Source organism: Apis florea, unplaced genomic scaffold, assembly GCF_048593485.1.
Source record: "Apis florea isolate Af1SG1 unplaced genomic scaffold, ASM4859348v1 contig_3696_pilon, whole genome shotgun sequence".
Lineage (NCBI taxonomy): Eukaryota > Metazoa > Arthropoda > Insecta > Hymenoptera > Apidae > Apis > Apis florea.
The window spans coordinates 799,564-818,343 of record NW_028256809.1 but is presented as its reverse complement, the minus strand read 5'-3'; the positions used below and the strand labels follow the sequence as shown (position 1 = coordinate 818,343).

The window sequence follows — 18,780 nt, the reverse complement described above, 5'->3', positions numbered from 1 at the left end:
AATATTCAAATTTCATATATAATAGCTCATGAATAAATTTTGAATTTTTATGCAAAACTATATTTTAATATATTATTATTATTTTACATATTACGCATATTTTGTTTATCTCAATCCAAAAGTATATGGACATATATGTATATTTAAATATTAAAATATAATACATTAAAATATTTACAAATATTGCTAGCTATAATAAAGAGATTAGAAAATAATGGTTTGTTTTAACAGATTTTATTTAAATATTCATACATTAATATCCATAATTATATTATTTACTTACCATTTAGTTACTTATCGAAAATATATCTGATAGTTATAATGAATAAATTCCAAAAAGAAATATACTTTTAAAAACTAATTCAAATATATCTGAACTATATAAAATTTCAAATATAATAATCTAAATAAATATAACAATACTAAGTTATATAATATATCACAAAAATATGCAAATATACATTACACCTCAACTAATAAATTGAAACATTTAAGTTTCACAAATATTGAAGAAATTATTTATAATTAATTAAAATTTATTAATTATAATTAATTATAATTTATTGTAATATGTATAAATTATTTTAATATTAATTATATTAAAATTAAAATTATGAAAATTCATGATAAATAAATTATTAATTGAAATAAAATTATAAATATCTATAAATATATATATCATATCGATAAATATCTATATCAATTTAAGTCATATATAATATATCTATATTGAATTATTTATCCATGATTTTTGATGGATAAATGTATTTTTTCTACATAAACTTCATATACTGTTTGTATATTTTATTATTATTAATAATGTTCTTTATGACAAACATTCGAATATTTTTGTGAGCCAGTATCATTTTGAAATAATCAAATACTACTGTTTTTGAAAGAATTAATTTAAAAAAATTTTTCAATTTTAAAAGTATTAATCTTGGAGCAAACTAATTTTGTAAATTCTTCCAAATAAAATGATATAAGCAGTTCTTTATAATCAAAGTTAAAAATAAAAATAGACACCTAAAATATATTCTCTTTTATTGATTTTCAATTTAATTAATCAATATTTTAAAGATTTTAAAAACTAATCTAAGAAAAAATTTAACCATATCATGTGATAGAACAAAAGTTTTTACTAAAAAAAAAAAAGAAAGTTACAAAATCATTTTTATTTTCAATATAGAAGAAAAATAGTTTATTAAAACATGCATAATAACAATTGCCTTGCCTATCTTAGCATATTGAAATCATAATTTTGTATCAAAAGAAATTGAATAATTATTATTATAAAAGTAAAATTTGCATTTTTTTTTTAATTGGATTTTTTTTCAAATTCGTATTCAGCTATTCATGTTAAAATGATAAGTTAGAATTTAAAATGATTATAAAAGAAAATTAAAATTTATTAAATTCCGATATATACGTAAATAGTAAATACTTTTATATATATAATATAATAGTAAATATTTGCTACTTAATTATTTATTTATTTCCATTAATTATTACGGATTTAAAAATTATAATACATATTTAATATCAAAATAAATCATTTATAAAAAACATCATCTATTTTTAATTATTAGTCATAACTTATAAAAAAATTTAACATTTTGACATTTTAACAAAAATTTAGAAGCAAAAAATTTTAACATTAAAAGTTTACAAATATTAGATACCTGAAAAGTTCTTGCTAATGTTTCTTTAATTCTTTATTTGAAAAATGGCAAACTTTTCTAAACATCTAATATAAAAATTGATTTTACCAACATTTCAAATATTCTATTTTATAAATAATAATAATATTTTGTAAAAATTATAAAAATTAATAAGATAAAAATAACAATTATATACTTACGTCGTTTCAAATGCTACAAATGGCGGTTGCCAATGTTTATCAGGAATACCAGATATATTTGTAAGAGCCATGTTTATATAATGTTTTTAATGACGTTTATTCCACCTATAAAGATAAATGACATGAAAAATACTTGTAGATTATTTTCTAAGTGCTTATAGAAATAATTTAATTATATAATATAATATAATATAATATATATTTAATTATAATAATAATTTCATACAAATCTTCAATTGAAAATATAAAAAATAAATGATTAAATAATAAAATGATAAAATTTGATAAAATGATAGCATTGCTATTTTTTTATGCTTTTTATTTTCAATATCCTATGAAATTCTATTAAACTATACTATATTAAATCATAAAATTTACATTCGATTATTTTTTAATTTATTTTATATATATTTGATTAAATCTTATTTTTAGAATTATTAAAATTTTCATTACACAACATTTTTACAACTCATTTCTGGATATTTTCTTTTTCTTTCGTTTCCTCCAAATGTTTGATATTACTTTATATAAAATTATACAAAATTTTCCATATTCATATTATAAATAAATCATATTATAATAAATACTTAATAATTAGTATATTATTAAATCCGAATACGCATTTATTATAAATATTTTAAACCATGCAATTTCTGTAAAAAGTACAAGGTATATCAATTTTTTATATTTTGAGAATAGCTAAATAAAAATATATTTAGATAATGTATTGAAAATCATTTCGATATAAATAATATAATATAAAAGTAAAAAATATAGTTAAAATATTTAAAATTGAATTTTGCAAAATTTTCAAAAAATCTAAAAAAATCTAAAAAACATTATGATCTATTCTTTTTGAAACATATTTCGTTTGAAACATATTTTTTATCTTTCGTATTTTTTAAGAAAAAGTATTTAATGTTGATTAATTTTCTTAATTAATTCAATATAATAAATATATTTTTGCTTTTTTGGATATTTTTAAAAATTTTTTTTCTCTTTTATTTGATTATAAAATATATAATATAAAAACAAAATAGAGATATATAATTTAATATAAAATATATAAATATAAAATATAATTTTATTATAAATAAATTTTCAATGAATAATGTCATCGACGATTTAATTAAGCGATGATGATTATTACAAAGAATATAATTCTGTTAATAACTAATAGACAGCATTGTAATATCTATATAGTGTTTTCAATGTGTTATATTAAAAGTTTTTCATTAATTCATTTTGGAAATCAATAAATTTCTCAAATTAAAATTTTATATTTCGTATATTATAAAATATATTATAATTTAATTTAATATTATATATAATTTAATTTAATTTTATATTATATTTTATATTCCTTTCCCCTCTTCCCTTTCCATCATGTTGATTCATAATCAACAATAATCAATGTCATATAAAACTTTATCCATATCTTTGAACATAAAATTTTAAACTTAATGTTAAATAATTTATACAATTTATCATAAAATTATTGCTACAAATAAAAATTTAAAAAAAAATTAAAAAAAAAAGTAATGAAATAATACGTATTTCTTATTGTAAATATATAAATACATAATACATTATATAAATATATACTTATTAAAAAATATATATATATATAATATACATATATATATTATTATTATATATTGAATTTGTTATATATATGTATATTCAAAGAAATATATAGTTTATGCTTTGAAATAAAAAATTTATACGATAAAACAATAAAATTATAATTTATAATTATTATAAATAAAAGATAACAAAATTTTTTCATTTAATTTTTTATTAATTTAGATCACAAATTGTAAAATATATATATTTTTTCATTTAATTTTTTATTAATTTAGATCACAAATTGCAAATATATAACAAATTTTATGACAAATATATGTAATTCTGATTTTCTTATGTTTTTATCTTATTTTACAAATTCAATATAATATATTGTACAGTTCATATTATACAATTAAATATTTATAATTGATAATTAGTTAAAATGATAGTAAAAAGAAAGATAAGATATATAATTTAGAAGATATATAATTCGTCTAAAAAGCAAGGCAGTATTTAAATACATTATAATTACAGTTTATATATATCTCCTTCAATTTTACTTTAGACTATGCTTCATAAAAAGATTTTAACATAAATTTCTCTTATCACATATCAAATTTGTATTAAATTCGCATTATTTCGATTTAAAATCTACAAAGCTTAAAATGCATAAAAAAAAAATCAATATAGTTAATAACTGAAGAAGTTATCAACTATAAACACTATCTTGTTTTCTTTTCGCGAACAAATTACTGGAAATAATGGATATAAGAAATGTAAATATTTTTCACTCAAAACAGAGCATCATCTCAAAATACAAAGAAACTAAAAATATTATATACAATATTATATACAATTATTCATAAAAATATTTGGACATTTAACATATACTTAATTTTAACGACTTATATTTTTGTTAATTATAAAAGAAATGAATTCAAACTTGTTTTGATAGAATATTTATTGTATTTTACAAATAATTAAATTACAAATATTATAATAACTTATTTAACTAAATTGATATAATAAATAATATTATATAATATATAATATTATAAAATAAAATCATATTATAATTATTTTTTATCATAAAAATATTCGAACGAATATTTAAAAATTTATAATAAAATAAATAAAATAATAGCTTTTTATAAAAATTGAATATTAATTTTGATATTTTTTTGATTTTTAAGTACATTTTGATTCTCATATATATATAAGATATAATATAAAAAGATATAAAAATTTTTTTATTAATAATATATTCTATAAAATATTTTATATTCTATAAATTTTTTTATTAATATATATTCTATTAAATATATATTCTAAAGATAATAATTAATGTAATTAATATTCTTATATTTTAAGTTATTATAAAAGAGAAAAAAAAATATCAAAATTAATATTTAATTTTTTTTTTTAAATTTCTATTTTTATTTTATTATAAATTTTTACAATTCGAATATAACACATAAAATAATTGTAATATTAATTTTTAATATCATTTTATTATATTAATAAATTTTATAAAATATTCATAAAGTACAAATATAAAATACAAACAATAAATATCTATCGAAAGAAATAAGAATGAATTTTTTGAAATTTTTCTATAATTAATAAAGATAGATTGTTGAAGTTAAGCATTATTAGTTTCCAAATATTTTTATAACTATATAAGAATTACACAATGATATAAAATATTATTAAAAAATATAAAAACAAAATACAAAATAAAATCAATAATAGATTTTAAGTACAAGAGAAATGGTATATATATATATATATATTTGGATGTAAAATAAGAAAATTACATTCTATTTTTAAAGCTATAAATAAAATAAAATATTTAACTATTATACAATAATAAAATATTTAAATAAAAATATTAAAATAGTAATATTTTTAATATTTTTTATTTATACAAAAAATAATAATTCAAAGCATTAATATGCGATTGTCTATAGATTATAAATACACATTTTCAATTTCAAATCTCATTAAATGAAAAAACTACAATATTACAAATTTCTTAATTTCAATATAAAAAATTTTTTTTTTTCATACATTGATAAAAAAATATATTTGAAAGAATATTAAAAAAAAATTACAAAGAATAACAAATTTGATATAAAAAAGATTTTCGTTCCAATTCATATATATTATATGTTACATATAAAAGAATATTTATTTCTATGAAATTTTTATGGGAATTAAATATCATTAATAAGAACTTTTTTAAAAAGTTTTAAAAAGTTTTTTAAAAAGTTCTTATTAGAATATATTTATATTTCAGAATTTGTATAATAATAGTTTCATGGAAATAAGTTATTTTAATACATTTATTACAGAAGATTTTATAAAATAAATATAACTACCAAATTATTTAGATATTTTTAGTTTTATTTAACAATATAATATTATATTATTGTTTTACAAAAATATGACAAATATTATTTAATATTGATATTTAAGATATCTTTAATAAAAAAAATTTTATTTTTATATTTTATAAATTTTATTCAAATTAAAATTTTTTTCAATAATTTTTTTTTATTTATTTTCATATAAAACATTATATAAGAACATAATATAAGAACTTTTTTAAAAAACAAAATAACCATATTCTATGGTCTATGTAAAATAGAATCTATAAAGAAGTTTTATGTATCGAACCATAGAAAAATGAAATAGAATTAAAAAATAATTTATGAAATATTAATTACACTAAAATTATTAAATTTTACAAAATATACTACTAATTTAGAGATTTAAATTAAAATAATTGTTCTTATTTTTATAAATCATAATTTTATCTTTTATTTCATTATTTAGATAATATATATAATAATAATAATTGTTTTAATAAGAATTATAATTATAAGAATATCTTATAAAATATTTATTTTTTAAATTATTAAAAATTTTTATGATTATCCTCTAAATTGCTTATTTTTAATTTTTTTTAAATTTAAATGTTAATTTATAATTAATGATATAAAAATTTTATATAAAATTCCTTTTTATCAATAAAAGTTTAAGAAATATATTTATAAAATGAATTTGTTATAAAACTAATTCAAATTATTTATTTCTATAAATTATAAAATTATAAACAAGTAAAAAACTTTTCAAAACGCAAAAGTTATCAAGGAAATTCGAATGAAACATTGATTAATGAATTTGAATGAAATTAATTTAATTAATTTTTAAAAGTATCTGATCTATATTTAAATTATAATTATATTTAAATTATAAATTAAAATTAAATTATTAACACTTATGTTTCATATTTGTATAATAATTTGTGTAATAAAAAAATTCATATATAAAAAATTTTTATATATTTTATATATACAAATAATTTTTATATATTATTTTCAAATATTTATATATATTTCTTAATATTTTTATATTATTTCTTAATCAAAAGAATTTATTTTAAAGAAATAATTCATTCATTATTCAGTCATTATATTATAAAATTATTTATTGTAAATATATAACATCATACTGGAAAAGTAATATTAATATTTTATTAAAATGTTAAAAAAAAACATTAAATTAAATTCAATAAATCATTGAACTATTTATTCTATTATATTCTCAATAATTTTTTTTGTTTCCTTGCAACATTATAATACAATTAGAATTATTTGATTTACCTTGTTATAATTAATTCAATTATATTTTTTTTATATTTTAATATCTTATAATGCCTTCTTGATTTAATTTTAATGTCTATTATTTATAAAAAATTAAATTAGATGAAAATATCAAAACCTAACCTCACATGCACATGTAACTTTTATCACATGTATAAATATAAGAGCACCTTGGTACAAGGATAAGAGGAATATTTAGTATTCTCCTTTATACTTACCGATACAGTGTTATTATTTGGAAATGTAACTTTTAACCAATATGTAAGCCTATTTTTATAAATGTATTGAATCTGTTAAAATCAACCAATCACAATTCAAACTCAAATCTGAATTCCTTATGAACGCCAATGTATCTGCTCTACAAAACATGTAATTTATTAATCATTATTTTTCATATAAATATTTTAAAATTCGAAATATTCTTCTTATAAATAAATACATTACTTAAGATTACCAATAATAATTTCATTTATGCTATTTAATTAACGATTTATATTTATTGATTCGATGAAATATCGTTGATGATATTTTTCATTGATTTTTATTTAATATTAATATTAATATTAATAAGTGAGATTTGTGTTTTCGACACATTGAAATTATGGAGAATATTTTTCATCTTGTCCACACTTGTCTTATTGATATCAGGTTATGTATATTATCATTTATGGTAAGTTTTTCTCGTTAAATCTATTTGTTTCTTTTTGTAAAAAATAACGGAGAAAATATTATAAAAATGTTATAAAATCATATATTTTTTACAATTATTCTAGTATTATATCTTAATGATTAAATTATTTTATCTTTTAAATTAATAAATAAAAAAAATTATTTTATTAACTAATAATACAATTTTATATATTGTTATAATTAAATTGAAATTATTTATTTCTATTTAATTCTATTTCTGTAATATTTATTTATGATTTTTAGTTAATATTATATATATATATATAAAAATTAATATTTTTTTGGGAAGATAGAAGAATTTTGAAAGTCATATTAAATGCGTAATTTTGTTTATTTTTATTTATTCAATTATTATATAACTGTATAATATTTTTTTGATTTTGGAATGTAGAGATATATTTTTAAATATCTCTATGTGTATAGTTCTCATATTTGTAATAAAAGTTGAATGTTTCTATAATGAATTTGATAGATTTGAATGTTTTTTGATTTAATAGGTTTGATTGTTTTTTCTTATCAAACTAAACTAAAAATTTTACTAACATTGAAGAGAATATTCATTTATAAATATTATAATATATATTTTTTTGTTAGAAAAGATTAGAACTATATTATTTTTTGCTAATTAATTTCAAATAATTTTAATAATAATGTATGATATCTATCATACAATAAGATAATAAAAGAGTTTATAATTAAAGTTCTATTATATTATATTATTATATATTTATTATAATTCTATATTGGATAATTACATTCACATTTGGAATTGATTTTTATATCTTTTCTATATATATAATTATTGTATTTAGTATAATTTGATTTTATTTTGAAATTAATTTATCTATCTTTTTTTCTTTATCTAACTCAAATTTGTGTAATTATGGTTTCGATTTAAATATTTTCCTAATAATTAGAATATTTCTTGTTTTTATTAAACTTTCATTCATAAACTTTTATTTATTGTATTTTGATTCTTGTAGTTCTCTCGATTTTAAAAAAATTATATTTAAGTTATATCAAATCTTTTTTACAAAAATATTGAGAACTAGAAATTCCATTTTCAAATATCTGATGTTTTATTTTCTATAATTTTATAATTATTAAAGTTACATAAAATTAGAAAGCAAATATTTGATAAATTTATCATAAATAAATCATTTTTTATTAACATTAAAGTATACAAAAAATAAATATAATAAAAATATTTTGCATATACTTTAAATAATTTTCTTAAAGTTATAATAAGAAAAAATTTAAAAAAATATATAATATAGTTTTGATAATCTTTAACAGAATTTACTTTATAGGTGTTGTGATACAAATTTACAATTAAATAAAATTTTTTTTTCATTTTTTATTTTTCTTTTAATCTTAAACTTATTGTTAGTTAAACTTATTGTAGTAGATTATTGGTTTTTTTTTAATCAGTTTGTATTATTATTATTTTTATTTTTCTTCTATTATTTCTATCATTTTCTATTATTCATTTTTTTTTTTGTTTTAATTTAATCAATTATTTTTGATTATATTTATATTGTAATTGTTTTACTTCATATATTATGTATTGTAAATTATTATATATATATATATATATATATATATATATATATATATATATATATATATATTTATCTATTTGGAAAGAAAATATAAAATATTTTCTTTTCTAAATCTTATCATTTTAATATTGTTTTGTTCTTAAGCACTTAAAGTATAAAGACTGAATATTAGAACTTTCTTTGTTCACTATCTCATTCGTTTAATATTAATAATTTTTAATATCAAGCAATTATATAATAGTGATCTGTAAAAATAATCAAATTTATTTGTATATTATTCGTTAGAAAAATAATAATTTTTAAATTTTCTGAATTCATACAATTTAATTCTAATGTTATTTTTTTAAAATAAAAAATGGAAAATATATCAAATTTTAATAAAATCAAATAAATAATAATGAAAATATATTATTATTATAAGCGATCAGTATTTGATGTTTACAATTATTTTTGATTGTATGTAAAATAGTGTGTTATGTGAAAAATCACTTATCGGTTCTTATTAGATCACTTAATGATAAAAATATTCTGATTAAAACAAATAATAAATCTAATTTTTAGAGACAATTCGATAAGTCGTGTTTTATATTAGATGAACTATTTACATAATTATTTTTATTTTTTTCTTATTTTTTAAAACGCAGTGAAATATTTAATATAAAAATTGTTTGCTTTAATGAAAACTATTATATTAAATAGAAAATATATTTTCTTAAATGCACATATTCATAAATTTTGAAATTACTTTAATTTTTTTAAATGGAACTATGTGTATTTAAATGTATTATATACTATATATTGAATCTATTAATCGATTTATTTCTATAAGAAAATAATTTAATTTATTTATGTTAAAAAGCCATTGGTTTAGCAGATTATTTCAATTTAATTTTTGCAATTGCATTATTAAAATTTGGAAGATGATAATATGATTCAGTTTACAGTTCGTTCAATGAATTGAGTCACCAGCTATAAACAAAATAGTTATGTATTAATATATATAAGAAAGATAATTATTATCTGACATTAATTAGAGATTCATAAAACATCATCATTATTTTGCTTGCTTCTTATTTTCTTGTTTTATTTATTTATACATAAAATTATTATATGTATATAATTAAGTAGAATAACATTCTAGAATAACAGATTAAAAACATATATATTCTTTATTTACCGAATAAATGCCATCACATTTATTATTATTTAATTCATGTGTCATGTGTAATATATATATTATTAAATATAAGTATATATTTATTTCAGCTGATAATTTTGGGATTCTTGAAAAATTTTTAATTAATGTTATCCTAAAACATTATATTATAAGTTATATTTTGTAAAATTATTTTTATGAAAATGTATATTTATTTTAATAGTAACAAATAATAGTAACAATAATGTTTTTGAAATATTATTTTATATATCTTGTTTTGATATATCGACTATTAAATTCATTTGTTTTTTAAATTTTTCATCTATCTCTTTTTTTTAAACTTATTTTATTTTTATTTTTAGTTTTCATTTATTTAAAGGTAAATTGTATATCAAATATAATAAACTTTATATATATGTATATAATATACCAAATATAAAAATTGTATTTTAACATATAAAATATAAAATCGATAAGTCCAATTTTATTGTATTAAGATCAATTTCTTTTTTTTTTTTTGACAAATTGTTAAAATTTATAAAAACACTTTCACTTCATTTAATAAATTTAAATTTTGTATAATCAATAAATAAACTTCGATCAATATTTTTGAATACCAACTTTTTTTTCGAGATCTGGAGTTGATTCCCTAAAAATATCGCAAATATAGTATATAGCATAAAAAAATTAATTAATAAATAAATAAACTTCAATCAGTATTTTTGAATATCAACTTTTTATTTCGAGATCTGGAGTTGATTCCCTAAAAATGTCACAGTGTAATATATAGCATAAAAATTAAAACATAAAAAATATAGCATTAATTAAAACATAAAAAAAATTAATATAATTTGGAAAATATTGATGATACTTAATTAAATAAATAAAAATGAATAAATGTGGTAATAAACAATAATTATAATATTTATAAAAGTAAAAAATAAACATCAATTATATTGTTCAACAAATTTTTTCGATTTTATAAATATAGATATTTTTTAGAGATTTTAATGAATACGAATCTTCAACTTTTTTTTAGATTTTTAAAGAAATTAATTTTAAAAAATATTGGAAATTTTCAATTATGGAATTGTTTTGTATTTTGTTTTTGTAGTAATAATTATTTAGTTATATGGAATGATTTTCTGAATCCGAATAAAATTTTGTAAGTAGATATTAAATTATAAATATTTAAATATGTTTAAATACTGATCAAAATTAAATCAAATATATATTTATACCAAAAATATATCTATTTTTACTGATATTTTTCAATTTATATGAAATATTAGAGAAAAATTAAAAAAAAATTTACTTATTATTATGTAATAGAACAGATCTTTTATTTATTTCCTTATGTATATTCATTGATACTCTTCACATTTCGAATTAATGAGAAAATAATTTATCTTATTCTATTAAAAATAAATTAATTATTAATGAAATAAATAAGGTACAATTATCTTTGTAGAAATTTTTGACACAATTAAAAACGGTATTCTTTTTAAAGATATTTATAGTATTATAATATTTGTTTCCGTTTTTAATTATTAACAATAATCTGTTAGCAACGCAACACTTTTTTTCTAATAGTTTTTAATCATAATGTCTTGATGAAATTATTTATCATTGTTGAATTACTTATCATTGTTTTCATCTCTAAAATTTTCAGAAAAAAGTTCAGATATGAGCGTAAAAAATGTATTTTAACATTATGACATTACATTCCCTTTTTTGCAAACTTAGTAAGAGTAATTTAAATATAATTCTGACGATTTATATGATCTAATAAATATTTCAAATATGTTTTTAAGTATTTTCCATATTTTTTATAGATAATTTTTTTTTATCAAATTCTTTATCTTGCATTATTATGTGAATTTATTTTTATAAAGTTTTATAAAAATATTCCTTTTTTGTCTCTAATGAAATAGATATCTCAGATTTTAAATTTAAATATTTGAATATTCGATATTTTTATCCATACTCATAAAAAAATTTTTTATAATTTGATAAATTTTTCCAATTTAATTTAATTAATATGGAATAACGATAAATATTTTTGACAACTAAATTAATATTAAATTTAGTAAAATAAAAGTTTTTTGTGCTGATCTTTTTTTTTGATATTACAAATAATCGAACTACTTCGTATAAAAGGCAACAATATTTTGTGTATTTGCTTTGAAGATCTAATATGCCTATAACTTTTAAATCTCTACATATATGCCAATTCTACTTTTTACAATTAATTTTATATAAAATTAATATAAGATATTTTTATAAAATTATTTTAAAAATATTATATATTTTTTAAATCTCTTACTATATATAATTGGTATTCAATAATATAAATTTCCAATGTAAAAATACTGTTCTTAAATTTTTGAAGAATCTATGAACAATCTTTATTCTTTAAGCTGATGCTCATAACTTGACAAATAGAATTTTAATATACTATAATAATATACTATATTTTTATATATAAATATGATGAATTGTATAAAATAATTAAAAATAACAATTGGATTTTAATATTTATATTTATTCTTGGAATTAATTATATTATTAGTTATATTGTAATTACAGAATTTTAACTTTCTTTGTGCGTCGATCATATTTTGTGCCAGATATTGGACCGATCAATAATTTTAATCATGAAATCGTAAATAAATGGATATAAAACGTAGTGATACATTTATTGGGATGTGGATACTAAGATTTAACTATCCATTTTTATTTATTTTATTAATCTTTTCAATATTTTTCATATATTTTTCAAAAGTGAAAAATAATTGTTTTTGATGTGAGATTCCATTGTTGCAATTTGGACAAAAGTTTAGACATCAGTTCTGTTTTATTTATTTATTTTATTTTTTAATTTAAAATCATTTAAATTCATTTAATTAATCAAAATAAATAGCCATCGAAAATTTTTATTCAGTTTCATCGGACATGTTTTTTTTTAGAATTTGAAGATATAACAAATACAACTTCTGAAAGTATTAAAGATGATTTATCTATTATCTTTAATTTTTCTTAATTTTATTTACACATTGATTTTATAATCAATGAGAGATAAAATTATTTCTATATTTTTGGTAATGCATCTATGTAAAATAATAATCCATAATTTGTTGATTTCCATAGTGAGATAAATCATTAATCATTAGATCATACACATGAAATTGCCGTTTTTGTTATTCGAAAGAAAAGTAATATATTTTCGAAACTATAATCTTTATTTAATCAAAATATGAATCATTGGCTTTAATCTTTTAATAATCTTTTCCTGACGAGATTTTAATTGATATATTCCATTTTTATAAAATTTCATGCTTTTAATATAAAGAAATTCTTCGAATGTTGTGATTATAACTTTTCGGGTATCGAGTATTTTATTTTTTAAAAATAACAATGTAAATGGTGAAACAAGTGATAATCAATTGGTGAATATGGTGAATGGATTTCAAGATTTTATATTTTAATTCAGCTAATTTATAGAATGATTTATAATGTATGCGGTCGACTGTTGTTATACAAAGGAATAGATCCATGTTTATTAAGTAATGTAAGTTGTTTTTTAATCAATTTCTGATGCATATTAATCAATTTCTTAACAGGTGAATGCTATTGTTATGATATATGTCCTTGTTTCAGAAAAGAATATGAATTATTAATATAATGAATTATAATGAATAATAATGAATTATTCTTTACAAATCATTATATAGTTATAACTTTTATCATATATCATAACATAGTGATGGTTTCGATATTTGTTTAGGATTTCCATCAACATCCAACCATTGTTCAGATCATGTAAGATTATCGAATCCATTTCTCACAGATTATAATTCTATTATAAAATAAAATGGATTTCTATGGTTTCGAGTTTTATGTGATAAGCACACTTCCAAACATCATAATTTTTGATTCTCTATCAGTTGATGCAGTATCTATTTTTCCAATTTTTTTTGTTCATTCTGCAAAACTGTCATTGGGAGATACGTCTAACTTTGTGAATGTTTGTTTGTAGATTAGCTTCTACTTTGGCTTTCAATTTATTTTTATTTATGAATTTTTGGTCTACTTCAGAGTTCATTTTCAAGATTCTCATTTCCAGATTTGAATTTTTAAAATCATCATCGCCGATCTCCTTATTAATTTTCTCTTAGAATTCTCTTAGAATTTTCTCCAAAAGCTAACCTAATATTTCGATATGCTTCAGCTCTACTGAGGATCAGCTTAAATTCATACAAAATAATATTCTGAATTCATTCGATAATACTATATTATTCACTTTTTAAAAAATAATTGAATTGATCCAAAAAAAATTTATTACACAAAGAAAATATAAAAGGACAATGTCAAATAATACTATATTATTCACTTTTTAAAAAATAATTGAATTGATACAAAAAAAAATTTATTACACAAAGAAAATATAAAAGGAAAATGTCAAAATATGCTAAACAAAATATAGGTTAAATAGAGTTTAACCTATTAGTTAATAGAGTAACAAGTTACAATTGATTGTTATTTATTCTAAAATTAGTAATTTCATGTAATACAATCTAATATATCGAAGAAGTCTTTTTTTTCTTCAGAATTTGAATTTTTTTTAAATTGATTTTTTTAAAAATCATCCAAATTATCTGTATTTGTTCTGTATTTATTTTCTAGTTTAATACAGATTCGTATTCAATTCATTAAAATTTAAGAAATATTTATTAAAAATCGCTCGCATTGAAACGTTATTAACAATAATTAAAAAATTTAATAATAAACCATTATAAAAAATAATTAATAGACATAATAATTAAATTAATTAATTAATTCTAATTAAATTAAAATTGTAAATATAGGTAAAGTGAATAAATTTTAATATAATATTTCATTTTATTTATTAATTTTTATTAATTTATAAATATATCATTAATTTAAAAAATTTTTTTCTATTTTTTCTTCTTCTTTTATGTTTCTCTACATATTTAAGAAGTCTAAACTTATATCCTTGTTATATTGAATTCTTTTTATATTAATTAGTTAATCTTATATTACTTAGTAAATTTTTTTTTATATTATATTTATTCAATTCTTCTAATTAATTTTTTATTATATCTATTTTGGTCTTGTTATATCTTTTCATTTTTTTTGTCGAACTGATTAAGTTTTCTTTTCGATTTAAAAATGTTTCAAAAAGATCAAATTTCTAAATTATCTTACTACATTAAATATATCATTATAAGGTATAATATCATAAAATATATTAAAAAATTAATTAATTATATTGAATATATTAAACAATTGATTTATTTATTTTTATTGCTAATAATCTTTTTTTTGTTTGTTTGATTATTATTAATAATCTAATATTTTTAAATTAATATTTTTTAATTAATGTTTTCATAATACGTAATATTACTACTTTAAGTTTTATTTTTAATTATTTTCTAGAATATACTTATTTTCTAGAATATACTATACTAATTTCAACATAATATGTGTTCTAAAAATTCTTTATCATTAATAATTATTACATCCATTCCAAAAATTTACTATAAAATATTCGAAATATTTATTATATTCGATATAATGAATTATTCAATAATATTGATATACACAAAAAATAATGATTTTATTGAGTATGATTTACTTGAATCGTTCAAGCTATTATTTGAAACTAAATAAATATTCAAGTATGTTGTCAATATACTATTTTCTTAATGAAACTATATTCCATGATAAATCTAATTCATAGATCCATATTTTTTAATATTTCAATAATTTTTTTAATTTTTTAATACTTGTTGAAAGCTAATATGTTACCTATTCATATTTACCAATATACAATGAATGATAAAATTATTATGAACACTTCGAAATTGAACTTATTATTATACTTATTATACTTATTAACTTTATTTGAAGTTTAATATGATAGAATTTGAGATAGAATGAAGTTTATGAACAATGATTCTCATATTAATATTTAATATTTTATATTTAGTATAATTGTATTTATATAGAATAGCAAAAATATATGATATATATATTTTCTTCTTAACAAATAATAGCAAATTTTATTTATTTATGCGAATCAAGTTTCAGTTTGAATGATCTGTCTTGTAAAAGTATATATTAAATTATATGTTAATTACTAAAATATTTCTTTTAAATTTCAGTATTTAGTCATTTAGATGGCGTTTATTTCTATGATACATTCGTCTAAAATATTTTCAAAGAGTTTCAATGCAATAAATGAGTAAACAATAAATAAACGATTATATCATATGCCAATATCAAAACCTCATTGTTTAAAATGATGAATTGAAATAATTGAAGCAATTGAAATATCTTTTGAATTATGAATAATTCTTGAAAAAATGAACTAAAAAACCAACGAAAAAGGCAACTTTATTAAATGAAAAGAGAAATCGACATACGTAAACATATTAATAAACTTGTCATCGCAATCAATAGATTAAAAGTAATATAAAAATAAATTATGATTTATTAATAATTTTAATTTTTCTTTATCATTTTTTTGCAAATTATGATAATTTTCAATATATTATTGAATCGCACAATGATTTATTATTATTATTATTATTATTTATTATTATCAGAATCATATTAAAAAAGTTAAGAAAAGCGAAAAAAAAGAAAAATAAAATTTCATTTTTAACATTATATTAATTGATGTTTCAACGATGAAGTTTGAACACAAAAAAAAGAAAATGGTTTATCACAATACAGCATCATAATTCGATTGATAATTAATTAAATAGTAACGAAAGATCGATCAGATACCAATGTTATTCGATACTATACACAGCCAAAATAAGGCCTCAGAAGATTGATTACGGTAATGACAACAGAAATGTATTTAATTAATAAAAAGAATAATTGGAATATTATAAACTGCTCGACAATACAATTAGAGGGATTAGAATAATTAATAATTAATTGAAATTATTAATTTCATCCTGAAAAATAAACATATAAAATAAATATATAACAAATAAATAATTTGTACAGAAATATACTAAAATTGTTTTTCATAACAATATAAAATCGATTTTTAACAGATTTTTGCTCTTTTAGCATACATAAATTATGATCGGTTATTGACAATTCAACTAAAAATGAAATTCTATTAACTTATCATTATAGATATCATTATAAATATGATACATTGGAAAAATTAATTTACTTGAAAATATTTCAGTGGCTAAATTTTGATAATATATCAAGTAAATTTTATGATAATATATCAAGTAAAATTAATACATAAAATAAAATTGATTCAACGAGTTTTACAAGTTTTTGGAATAATTTCGCATTGATCCTTAAATCGGACAAAAAAAATATTTATTGTTATTTATTCAATGAAATTTTAATTACATCGTGTAACGAAGAAGAAAGTATAAAATTAAAAAATTATTTTTAAATCAAGAATATGAAGTTCTGTTTGGAAATTAAATTTCAATAAGAACAAGGACGAAATATATATTCATCAAAGGATTTAATCCTGTCCATCCTGAAACCAGCATCAACAATAAAAATGTTCAATAATTTTATCTAATAAATTGAGATATAATAAGACATAGTAAGATATGGCACTGCATAGAATAGATAAAGGTTACAAATAAAAATTGTAGTCGCTTATCATTGAGATAATTAATAATCTTATATTTAGCTACTACTACTGATATTGGATATATATAGTGAATAATAATTAATATAATTTTTAACAAATTATAATGAATAAAAACTGGGAATATTCCGATATTTAAAAATTTATTCCGATATTAAAAATTAGGATGCCGGATTCTGAATCATTAAATCCAGATAATTTTAGTAAATATATATATTTTTATTTACAAAAGAAACAATGGATTTCCAAAAAACAATACATGGTTATATTATTATCAAAAGAAATGGAATATATGACATTAACAGAGGCATCTAAAAAAGTGATCTATTTGAAAAACTTTATGAAGAAATTTAAATGTTTCAAATTTGGATTATTTTTTTTTCATTGATAACATTGGTATTATCAGAATTTATTGAGAATTCTATGTTCTATAAAAAAAGATATTGATGCTCATCATTATTTTGATAAATTAAAAAAAAAAATAGAAAATATAAAAAATATTAAAATTAAAAAATAAGTAAAAAATATTAAATATATTTCAATAAAATTTTTTTTTAGTCAACATTTTAATTAAATCATTAAAAATCTTTGAATGGGTTAAATATAAATGT

General features: G+C 16.5%; 3 protein-coding genes across 10 annotated transcripts in view; 2 read left to right on the top strand and 1 right to left on the bottom strand.

The window, feature by feature from the left end:
- The window catches only part of Cypl (peptidyl-prolyl cis-trans isomerase-like 1 Cypl), a 53,426-nt gene extending 45,975 nt beyond the window's left edge, over window positions 1-7,451 (bottom strand). For 4 of the 8 annotated variants that reach the window (XM_086914611.1, XM_086914610.1, XM_086914609.1 and 1 more), the window contains exons 1-2: window positions 7,317-7,451; window positions 1,862-1,966 (exon numbers count right to left, since the gene is read on the bottom strand). In XM_086914611.1, the coding sequence (XP_086770737.1) occupies window positions 1,862-1,932 (71 nt within the window). In that variant the 5' untranslated portion in view covers window positions 1,933-1,966; window positions 7,317-7,451. Of the gene's footprint in view, window positions 1-1,861; window positions 1,967-7,098 lie in introns of all 8 variants that reach the window. The other 4 variants (XM_086914613.1, XM_086914614.1, XM_086914612.1 and 1 more) reach the window with 3 other exon arrangements.
- LOC105736802 (uncharacterized) overlaps window positions 7,335-18,780 on the top strand; it is a 42,355-nt gene continuing 30,909 nt past the window's right edge. Inside the window, exon 1 of the mRNA XM_086914607.1 lies at window positions 7,335-7,467. Coding sequence (XP_086770733.1) covers window positions 7,436-7,467 — 32 coding nt within the window. The 5' untranslated portion in view covers window positions 7,335-7,435. The remainder of the gene's footprint in view (window positions 7,468-18,780) is intronic.
- Window positions 7,675-18,780, top strand: part of sax (type I BMP receptor saxophone) — a 54,960-nt gene continuing 43,854 nt past the window's right edge. The window contains exon 1 of the mRNA XM_086914603.1: window positions 7,675-7,768. Within this exon, the coding sequence (XP_086770729.1) occupies window positions 7,700-7,768 (69 nt within the window). The 5' untranslated portion in view covers window positions 7,675-7,699. The remainder of the gene's footprint in view (window positions 7,769-18,780) is intronic.